Source organism: Mus musculus, chromosome 10, assembly GCF_000001635.26.
Source record: "Mus musculus strain C57BL/6J chromosome 10, GRCm38.p6 C57BL/6J".
Taxonomy (NCBI): domain Eukaryota; kingdom Metazoa; phylum Chordata; class Mammalia; order Rodentia; family Muridae; genus Mus; species Mus musculus.
Window position 1 is genome coordinate 104,153,937 of NC_000076.6, and position 11,461 is coordinate 104,165,397.

General features: G+C 40.5%; 1 protein-coding gene across 3 annotated transcripts; it reads left to right on the plus strand.

Annotated features, from left to right (window-relative positions):
• Positions 1–6,069: 6,069 nt before the first annotated feature.
• Positions 6,070–8,508, plus strand: Gm8764 (predicted gene 8764). Of its 3 annotated transcripts, none has more exons than NM_001270900.1 (2): positions 6,070–6,175; positions 7,398–8,508. In NM_001270900.1, the coding sequence occupies exon 2, from the start codon at positions 7,424–7,426 to the stop codon at positions 8,216–8,218; it is 795 nt and encodes a 264-aa protein (NP_001257829.1). In that variant the 5' UTR covers positions 6,070–6,175; positions 7,398–7,423; the 3' UTR covers positions 8,219–8,508. The 3 variants fall into 3 exon arrangements, with proteins under 3 accessions (NP_001257829.1, XP_017169550.1, XP_030101082.1); XM_017314061.1 differs by lacking the exon at positions 6,070–6,175 and having other exon boundaries at positions 7,404–8,063; positions 8,145–8,371; XM_030245222.1 differs by lacking the exon at positions 6,070–6,175 and having other exon boundaries at positions 7,404–8,063; positions 8,148–8,371.
• The last annotated feature ends 2,953 nt before the right edge of the window (positions 8,509–11,461 follow it).

Sequence of the window (11,461 nt, forward strand, 5' to 3'; positions counted from 1 at the left end):
AAACAAGTATTCTGGAGTCATAAAGTAATAAGACGCCGCTGATGACTGATTTTTGTGGAGAATGAGTAACTCTCACACATTTTGGGTCTCTCTGGGTCTCTTTGGGTCTATAGAAGAAATTTTCACTAACCTAATGAAAGAGATCTGCCATGAACACAAGAAAGGCCTACAGAACTCCAAATAGTTTGGACCAGAAAAGAAATTCCTCCTCTCACCTAATAATCAAAACACTAAACGTATAAAACAAAACAAAACAAAACAAACAAAAACAGTTAGGGAAAAGTTCAAGTAAGGTAAATAGCCCAGACCTATCAGAATTACACCAGACTTCTCACCAGAGGCTATGAAAGCTAGAAGGTCTTGGTTAGATCTCATACAGATCCTAAGAGGACATCAATGCCGGCACAGACTAAGATACACATAAAAACTCTCAATGAGCATAGATGAAGAAACAAAAATATTCCATGACAAAATCAAATTTGCACAGTATCTTTCTACTAATCCAGTCCTGCAAAGGTTAATACATAAAAAAAGCCAACACAAGGAGGGAAACTACACCCTAGAAAAAGCAAGAAAGTAATCTTCTTCCAACAAACCCAAAAGAAGATAGCCAGACAAACATAAAACTAACATCAACGATAGATAACAGGAAGCACAAATCACTATTCCTTAATATCTCTTAACATCAATGTCCTCAATTCCACAATACAGAGACATAGACTGCCAGACTGGATACTTACAGGGCTAAGCATTTTATAGCATATAGGAAACAAATGTCCATGCCAGGCACTTCCTCAGAGCAAAGGGCTGGAAAACAGTTTTCCACCAAATGGTCCCAAGAATGAAGCTGGGGTAGCCATTCTAATATCTGAAAAAGTTGACTGTTAGTCAAAAGTCATCAAAAATATCAGGAAAGACACTTCATACTCATCAATGGAAAAATCTACCAAGAAGGACTCTCAATTTTGAAAACATCTATGCTCCAAATGCAAGGGGACCCACATTCATAAAAGCAACTTTACTGAAGCTAAAAGCTCACATTTCATGTCACACAATAGTTGTGTGGGACTTCAACACCCAACTTTCATCAATCGACAGATCAGGGAAACACAAACTAAACAGAGACACACAGTGAAAATAACAGAAGTGATGGACCATATTGATTTAACAGACATCTATACAACATTTCATGCTAAACCAAAGGAATATGCCTTCTCGCTGGCACCTCATGGTATCTTTTCCAGAACTGACCATACATTTGGCCACAACACAGAACTCAAAAGAAAGAAGATTGAAATAATCCCATGCTTCTATCAGATCACTACTGAACAAGGTTGTTCTTCCATAGCAACAAAAACACAGAAAGCAAACATACACATGGAAGGTGAACAATGCTCTATGATAACTCAATCATAACTTGGTAAAGGATGACATAAAAGACATTTTAGAATTTAATGAGAATGCAGGTACAACATCCCCAAACTTATGGGATATAGTGAAAGTAGGGTAAGAGGAAAACTCATAGCTCTGTGTGCCTCCCAAAAGAAAGTGGAGAGAGCATACACTAGCAGCTTAACAGCACACCTGAAAGCTCTAGAACAAAAAGAACCAAATAAACCCAGGAGGAGGAGAAGGCAGGACATAATCAAACTCAGGGCTGAAACCAACCAAGTCAACACTAAAAGAACTATATGAAGAATCCACAAAACTAGGAGCTGGTACTTTGAGAAAATCTACACGATACAGAAAGTGTTAGCCAGACTAACCTGAGGGCACAGAGACAGGATGCAAATGAACACCATCAGAAATGAAAAGGTAATCCCACGCATCCTATCTGATCACCACCGACTAAGGCTGATCTTCAATAACAACATACAGAATAGAAAGCCAACATTCACGTGGAAACTGAACAACACTCTGCTCAATGATTCCTTGGTCAAGGATGAAATCAGAAAGAAATTAAAGACTTTTTAGAGTTTTATGCAAATGAAGCCACAACATACCCAAATTTATGGGACACAATGAAGGCAGTCCTAAGAGGAAAACTCATAGCCCTGAGTGCCTCCAAAAAGACACTAGAGAGAACATATACTAGCAGACTGTGACGGCACACCTAGAAGCTCTAGAACTAAAGGAAGCAAATTGACCCAAGAGGAGTAGACTGCAGGAAATAATTAAGCTCAGGGCTGAAATCAACCAAGTGGAAACAAGAAGAACTATTCAAAGAATCAACCAAACCAGGAGCTGGTTCTTTGAGAAAAATCAACAAGATAGATAAACCCTTACCCAGATTACCTAGAGGGCACAGGGACAGTATTCTCAGTGTGTCTCAGTGGCAGAATACTTGCTTGGCACATGTGCAGCCCTGGGTTAGATGCCCAGGAAAAACCACAGTTAACAGTTGTCTGTTGTGTGAATCCCCTTTATTTTTTTGAATATTTTTTTATTATTACATATTTTCCTCAATTACATTTAGAATGCTATCCCAAAAGTCCCCCATACCCGCCCAACTTCCCTACCCACCCATTCCGATTTTTTGCCCTGGCATTCCCCTGTATTGGGCATATAAAGTTTGCATGTCCAATGGGCCTCTCTTTCCAGTGATGGCCGACTAGGCCATCTTTTGATACATATGCAGCTAGAGTCAAGAGCTCTAGGGTACTGGTTAGTTCATAATGTTGTTGCACATACAGGGTTGCAGATCTCTTTAGCTCTTTGGATACTTTCTCTAGCTCCTCCATTAGGGGCCCTGTGCTCCATCCAATAGCTGACTGTGAGCATCTACTTACGTTTTTGCTAGGCCCCGGCCTAGTCTCACAAGAGACAGCTATATCAAGGTCCTTTCAGCAAAATCTTGCTGAAAAGTGTATGCAGTGGTGTCATCGTGTGGAGCCTAATTATGGGATGGATCTCTGGATATGGCAGTCTCTAGATGGTCCATCCTTTTGTCTCAGCTCCAAACTTTGTCTCTGTAACTCCTTCCATGGGTGATTGTTTCCAATTCTAAGAAGGGGAAAAGTGTCCACGCTTTGGTCTTCGTTCTTCTTCAGTTTCATGTGTTTTGCAAATTGTATCTTATATCTCGGGTATACTAAGTGTCTGGGCTAATATCCACTTATCAGTGAGTACGTATCATTTGAGTTCTTTTGTGATTGTGTTACCTCACTCAGGATGATGCCCTCCAGGTCCATCCATTTGCCTAGAATTTTCATAAATTCATTCTTTTTAATAGCTGAGTAGTACTCCATGTGTAAATGTACCACATTTTTTGTATGCATTCCTCTGTTGAGGGGCATCTGGGTTCTTTCCAGCTTCTGGCTATTATAAATAAGGCTGCTATGAACCTAGTGGAGCATGTGTCCTTCTTACCGGTTGGGACATCTTCTGGATATGTGTCCAGGAGAGGTGTTGTGGGATCCTCCGGTAGTACTATGTCCAATTTTCTGAGGAACCGCCAGAATGATTTCCAGAGTGGTTGTACAAGCTTGCAATCCCACCAACAATGGAGGAGTGTTCCTCTTTCTCCACATCCTTGCCAGCATCTGCTGTCACCTGAATTTTTGATCTTAGACATTCTGACTGGAGTGAGATGGAATCTCAGGGTTGTTTTGATTTGCATTTCCCTGATGATTAAGGATGCTGAGCATTTTTTCAGGTTCTTCTCAGCCATTGGGTATTCCTCAGGTGAGAATTCTTTGTTTAGCTCTGAACCCCATTTTTAATGGGGTTATTTGATTTTCTGGAGCCCACCTTCTTGAGTTCTTTATTTATATTGGATATTAGTCCCATATATGATTTAGGATAGGTAAAGATCCTTTCCCAATCTGTGGGTGGCCTTTTTGTCTGATTGATGGTGTCTTTTGCCTTACAGAAGCTTTGCAGTTTCATGAGGTCCCATTTGTCATTTCTCGATCTTACAGCCCAAGCCATTGCTGTTCAATTCAGGAATTTTTCCCCTGTGCCCATATCTTTGAGGCTTTTCCCCACTTTCTCCTCTATAAGTTTCAGTGTCTCTGGTTTTATGTGATGTTCCTTGATCCACTTAGATTTGACCTTAGTACAAGGAGATAGGAATGGATCGATTCACATTCTTCTGCATGTTAACAACCAGTTGTGCCAGCACCATTTGTTGAAAGTGCTGTTTTTCTTCCACTGGATGGTTTTAGCTCCCTTGTCGAAGATCAAGTGACCATAGGTGTGTGGGTTCATTTCTGGGTCTTCAATTCTATTCCATTGGTCTACTTGTCTGTCTTCAGTACCATGCAGTTTTTATCACAATTGCTCTGTAGTAAAACTTTAGGTCAGGCATGGTGATTCCACTAGAGGTTCTTTTATCCTTGAGAAGAGTTTTTGCTATCCTAGGTTTTTTGTTACTCCAGATGAATTTGCAGATTGCTCTTTCTAATTCATTGAAGAATTGTGTTGGAATTTTGATGGGGATTGCATTGAATCTGTAGATTGCTTAACTATTCCACAAAATAGAAGTAGAAGGTACTCTACCCAACTCATTCTATGAAGCCACAATTACTCTGATACCTAAACCACAGAAAGATCCAACAAAGATAGAGAACTGCAGACCAATTTCCCTTATGAATATTGATGCAGAAATACTCAATAAAATTCTCGCTAACCGAATCCAAGAACACATTAAAGCAATCATCCATCCTGACCAAGTAGGGTTTATTCCAGGGATGCAAGGATGGTTTGATATACGGAAATCCATCAACGTAATCCATTAGATAAACCAACTCAAACACAAAAACCACATGATTATCTCGTTAGATGCTGAGAAAGCATTTGACAAGATCCAACACCCATTCATGATAAAAGACTTGGGAAGATCAGGAATTCAAGGCCCATACCTAAACATGATAACAGCAATCTACAGCAAACCAGTAGCCAGCATCAAAGTAAATGGTGAGAAGCTGGAAGCAATTCCACTAAAATCTGGGATTAGACAAGGCTGCCCACTTTCTCCCTACCTCTTCATCATAGTACTTGAAGTCCTAGCCAGAGCAATTAGACAACAAAAGGAAATCAAGGGGATACAAATTGGAAAAGATGAAGTCAAAATGTCACTCTTTGCAGATGATATGATAGTATATATAAGTGACCCTAAAAATTCCACCAGAGAACTCCTAAACCTGATAAACAGCTTCGGTGAAGTAGCTGGATATAAAGTTAACTCAAACAAGTCAATGGCCTTTCTCTACACAAAGAATAAACAGGCTGAGAAAGAAATTAGGGAAACAACACCCTTCTCAATAGTCACAAATAATATAAAATATCGTGGCGTGACTCTAACTAAGGAAGTGAAAGATCTGAATGATAAGAACTTCCAGTCTCTGAAGAAAGAAATTAAAGAAGATCTAAGAAGATGGAAAGATCTCCCATGCTCAGGGATTGGCAGGATTAACATTGTGAATCCCCTTTAAAGGACATTCTTTGTTACCCTGTCCGTTGCAGTCATAAAATCCCGTCAATTGTGACCATGTTTTGGCTTTGACTTTTGTTCAATTGTTGTTTTCTTTACTTTTGTTTTTAGTATCTACTGGGAGAAGTTTAGAAATGGTTTACTGAGTGATTAGGTGTCAAAAACTTTCATTAAACCCTTGGGAGGCAGAGGCAGGCAGATCTCTCAATTGGAGGACATCTCTTCTCTACAGAGTTTCAAAGACTGATATCTCGAAAAAAATATTTTTAAGAGATTTAATTATGTTAAGAGGGGTGATCTGAAGTCATTTTAAAATAAAACATTTAGTCTGATGTAGTGGCTATTCCTGGTTGTCAACTTGACTCTATTTGGAATGAACTACAATGCAGAATTGGAAGGCTCACCACTGACCCTTATCTGGAGGCTTGGAGGTCCTTATCTGGATCTTGGTATGGAGATCTTGAGCCATAGTGGCTATGGATTCCAGAAGATTGAATCTCGGAGTTTAAGGAACACACCTTTAATCTGGGCTACACCTTTCATCTAGGATTAAAGGTGTGGTGGAACACACCTTTAATCTGGGCTACACCTTCTGCTGGAGACAATATAAGGACATTGGAAGAAGGGAGTCTAGCTCTTGCTCCTTCGCCTGCTTGCTGTGTGAGACTGAGTAACTGCTAGATCCTTGGACTTCCATTCACAGCTTCGACTGAACAATTGTTGGGAATTTGGCTGCCGACTGTAAGTCATCAATAAATTCCTTTACTATCTAGAGACTGTCCATAAGTTCTGTGCCTCTAGAGAACCCTGACTAATACAGTCTGATGATTGGGTATTACACTGAATTAGCCACAGTCTTTTCTTCTGGCATCTGTTACAGTTGTAAACATTGCTTTCTTTAGTAATCTGTCTCTTTAAGGATTGCAATTATTTGTGGTGTGAAAACAGATTCAATTATCATAGATTGTAGGCTTATTTAGGGAGGGGGAGGTCCTTATAAAAGGAGTCTGGAGGGGCTTGGGCAGCACTCTTGAGAGAGCTGAGGCAAGCTACAAAGAGAGCAGTCTGCCGTGAGAAAGAAGGCTTGACCAAGAGGTGAGTGAACCACACCAACTAGTCTCAAGGAGCCTAATGTCTCCTAAGAGAGTTCCAGGTCTTCAGAGCTATGAAATAGTTCTTTCCCAAGACATAAACATAAAATTCAACTCTAAATACATTTGATTTTAAATAATCCAGTTTTTGACATTGGGTGGTCGTTTTATTCTAATTATGTTTGTTAAAATTTTTTAACTTCTGGTAAAATATAGAGATAGCATCATTTATCTCTGAAATCCAGAATTTACAAGGCAGCCCTGGACAGTTTAGAGCTGGCTGTGTGTACCAGGCTATCATGGAAGTTGGAAAGATCCTCCTGCCTCTGCCTCTTGAGGGCTGGGATTAAAAGCATTTGTTTTTATTTTAGTGTATTTTGTTTGTGACAAATACCCCTATGTAGACCTGGACAAACTGGTTATATTTTATATTCTATTCAAGTTCTTTCTGATGTGTTTGGTGTGGTGTTTCTACAGCAGACAGGTAGAGGTCAAAAGACTTGCATGGGTGAATTCTCTCCTCTGACTCTGGCACCCGGAGATTGGGCTCAGGTCACTGGTTTTGCTCCTAACAATACTTGCAATTTTTTTTTTTTTAATGAAACTGTGGTGTTAAGGAACTGTGTTTGCATTGGAATCATTCTGAGTAGACCAGGATAGTATTTAACTAGTTTTCTCATTTGCAATATGGTTAGAAGGTACAGCTACATATACCAGTTAAATTCAATCCTTTGTGGGTATATACTGATCAAGTTCAAGCTTCTTGTTTTTCCTAATCAGGTTCTCAGGATCTCTTCCTTATGCCTTAATGATGCAATATGCTAAAAGGAGAGATGTAATTTTACATAAAATAAATTTTGTTTTCAAATCAGGTACCTTGGATACAAGGCCAAATTCCATGACTACCATGGCTGACAAAATGGACATGTCATTGGAAGACATCATTAAGCTGACCAAGATCCAGCAAAGACGTCATGACAGGCCTGATTCCCGGGTGAATCGAGGCACTGGGTCTAAGAGGTATAGGCCAGCTTTCACCCATGGTGGAAGGAACAGGCTGGCACCATACTGCAGACCAAAACAACTTCCAGACAAGTGGCAGCATGACCTGTTCATTGGAGGCTTCAGGGGTCAAAACCACGTGGATACTGGTGGGAAGCTCTTCTTGTCAAATCTGCACTTCGGAGTGTCAGATGCTGATATTCAGCTACTCTTTGCTGAATTTGGAACGTTGAAGAAATCTGCTGTGCACTATGATCGCTGTGGACGAAGTTTAGGGACAGCACAGGTGCACTTTGAAAGGAAAGCAGATGCCCTGAAGGCTATGAGAGAGTACAATGGCGCCCCTTTGGATGGCCGCCCTATGAACATCCAGCTTGCCACCTCACAGATTGATAGACAAGGAAGACCTGCACAAAGCAAAAATAGGGGCGGCATGACAAGAAACCCTGGCTCTGGAGTATTAAGTGGTGGAGGCACCAAGAAATGGACACTTGGAGGCAGCCAGGGAAGAGGGAGAGGCACCATCAGGAACTCAAAACTGCAGCAACAGCAGCAGCAGCAGAAGCAGAAGCAGCAGCAGCAGCAGCAGAAGCAGCAGCAGAAGCAGCAGCAGAAGCAGCAGCAGCAGCTATCTGCAGAGGAGCTGGATGCCCAGCTGGATGCTTATCAGGAAATGATGGACACCAGCTGAACAATTGAGCAAAGCTGCACAAGAACGGAACCCATGGCCTGGTCTGTGATGCCTAGACTGAGGGTTGGCTACTGGACCATGAACACAATGGTGGATTCCTCCTTTGCTTCTTTTGCTTTTCTCCTGTTTTAAAACCCCATGTAAAGTTCTTTCTTTCTCTCCTTCTTTCTTTTATTTACATTCAGAAATACACCTGTTTTGTGCTGAGTTATTTTGTGGATAAATTATAGTTTTTGCTTTTGTGAAGTTGGCATTTTCACCTTTGCCCTAATAAAATTGTGTGTAGAAATAAACAAGTATTCTGGAGTCATAAAGTAATAAGACGCCGCTGATGACTGATTTTTGTGGAGAATGAGTAACTCTCACACATTTTGGGTCTCTCTGGGTCTCTTTGGGTCTATAGAAGAAATTTTCACTAACCTAATGAAAGAGATCTGCCATGAACACAAGAAAGGCCTACAGAACTCCAAATAGTTTGGACCAGAAAAGAAATTCCTCCTCTCACCTAATAATCAAAACACTAAACGTATAAAACAAAACAAAACAAAACAAACAAAAACAGTTAGGGAAAAGTTCAAGTAAGGTAAATAGCCCAGACCTATCAGAATTACACCAGACTTCTCACCAGAGGCTATGAAAGCTAGAAGGTCTTGGTTAGATCTCATACAGATCCTAAGAGGACATCAATGCCGGCACAGACTAAGATACACATAAAAACTCTCAATGAGCATAGATGAAGAAACAAAAATATTCCATGACAAAATCAAATTTGCACAGTATCTTTCTACTAATCCAGTCCTGCAAAGGTTAATACATAAAAAAAGCCAACACAAGGAGGGAAACTACACCCTAGAAAAAGCAAGAAAGTAATCTTCTTCCAACAAACCCAAAAGAAGATAGCCAGACAAACATAAAACTAACATCAACGATAGATAACAGGAAGCACAAATCACTATTCCTTAATATCTCTTAACATCAATGTCCTCAATTCCACAATACAGAGACATAGACTGCCAGACTGGATACTTACAGGGCTAAGCATTTTATAGCATATAGGAAACAAATGTCCATGCCAGGCACTTCCTCAGAGCAAAGGGCTGGAAAACAGTTTTCCACCAAATGGTCCCAAGAATGAAGCTGGGGTAGCCATTCTAATATCTGAAAAAGTTGACTGTTAGTCAAAAGTCATCAAAAATATCAGGAAAGACACTTCATACTCATCAATGGAAAAATCTACCAAGAAGGACTCTCAATTTTGAAAACATCTATGCTCCAAATGCAAGGGGACCCACATTCATAAAAGCAACTTTACTGAAGCTAAAAGCTCACATTTCATGTCACACAATAGTTGTGTGGGACTTCAACACCCAACTTTCATCAATCGACAGATCAGGGAAACACAAACTAAACAGAGACACACAGTGAAAATAACAGAAGTGATGGACCATATTGATTTAACAGACATCTATACAACATTTCATGCTAAACCAAAGGAATATGCCTTCTCGCTGGCACCTCATGGTATCTTTTCCAGAACTGACCATACATTTGGCCACAACACAGAACTCAAAAGAAAGAAGATTGAAATAATCCCATGCTTCTATCAGATCACTACTGAACAAGGTTGTTCTTCCATAGCAACAAAAACACAGAAAGCAAACATACACATGGAAGGTGAACAATGCTCTATGATAACTCAATCATAACTTGGTAAAGGATGACATAAAAGACATTTTAGAATTTAATGAGAATGCAGGTACAACATCCCCAAACTTATGGGATATAGTGAAAGTAGGGTAAGAGGAAAACTCATAGCTCTGTGTGCCTCCCAAAAGAAAGTGGAGAGAGCATACACTAGCAGCTTAACAGCACACCTGAAAGCTCTAGAACAAAAAGAACCAAATAAACCCAGGAGGAGGAGAAGGCAGGACATAATCAAACTCAGGGCTGAAACCAACCAAGTCAACACTAAAAGAACTATATGAAGAATCCACAAAACTAGGAGCTGGTACTTTGAGAAAATCTACACGATACAGAAAGTGTTAGCCAGACTAACCTGAGGGCACAGAGACAGGATGCAAATGAACACCATCAGAAATGAAAAGGTAATCCCACGCATCCTATCTGATCACCACCGACTAAGGCTGATCTTCAATAACAACATACAGAATAGAAAGCCAACATTCACGTGGAAACTGAACAACACTCTGCTCAATGATTCCTTGGTCAAGGATGAAATCAGAAAGAAATTAAAGACTTTTTAGAGTTTTATGCAAATGAAGCCACAACATACCCAAATTTATGGGACACAATGAAGGCAGTCCTAAGAGGAAAACTCATAGCCCTGAGTGCCTCCAAAAAGACACTAGAGAGAACATATACTAGCAGACTGTGACGGCACACCTAGAAGCTCTAGAACTAAAGGAAGCAAATTGACCCAAGAGGAGTAGACTGCAGGAAATAATTAAGCTCAGGGCTGAAATCAACCAAGTGGAAACAAGAAGAACTATTCAAAGAATCAACCAAACCAGGAGCTGGTTCTTTGAGAAAAATCAACAAGATAGATAAACCCTTACCCAGATTACCTAGAGGGCACAGGGACAGTATTCTCAGTGTGTCTCAGTGGCAGAATACTTGCTTGGCACATGTGCAGCCCTGGGTTAGATGCCCAGGAAAAACCACAGTTAACAGTTGTCTGTTGTGTGAATCCCCTTTATTTTTTTGAATATTTTTTTATTATTACATATTTTCCTCAATTACATTTAGAATGCTATCCCAAAAGTCCCCCATACCCGCCCAACTTCCCTACCCACCCATTCCGATTTTTTGCCCTGGCATTCCCCTGTATTGGGCATATAAAGTTTGCATGTCCAATGGGCCTCTCTTTCCAGTGATGGCCGACTAGGCCATCTTTTGATACATATGCAGCTAGAGTCAAGAGCTCTAGGGTACTGGTTAGTTCATAATGTTGTTGCACATACAGGGTTGCAGATCTCTTTAGCTCTTTGGATACTTTCTCTAGCTCCTCCATTAGGGGCCCTGTGCTCCATCCAATAGCTGACTGTGAGCATCTACTTACGTTTTTGCTAGGCCCCGGCCTAGTCTCACAAGAGACAGCTATATCAAGGTCCTTTCAGCAAAATCTTGCTGAAAAGTGTATGCAGTGGTGTCATCGTGTGGAGCCTAATTATGGGATGGATCTCTGGATATGGCAGTCTCTAGATGGTCCATCCTTTTGTCTCA

Excerpts from the sequence above, each read along its gene's own strand:
- Gm8764 (NM_001270900.1), top strand. The coding sequence starts at position 7,424 with ATGACTACCATGGCTGACAAAATGGACATGTCATTGGAAGACATCATT.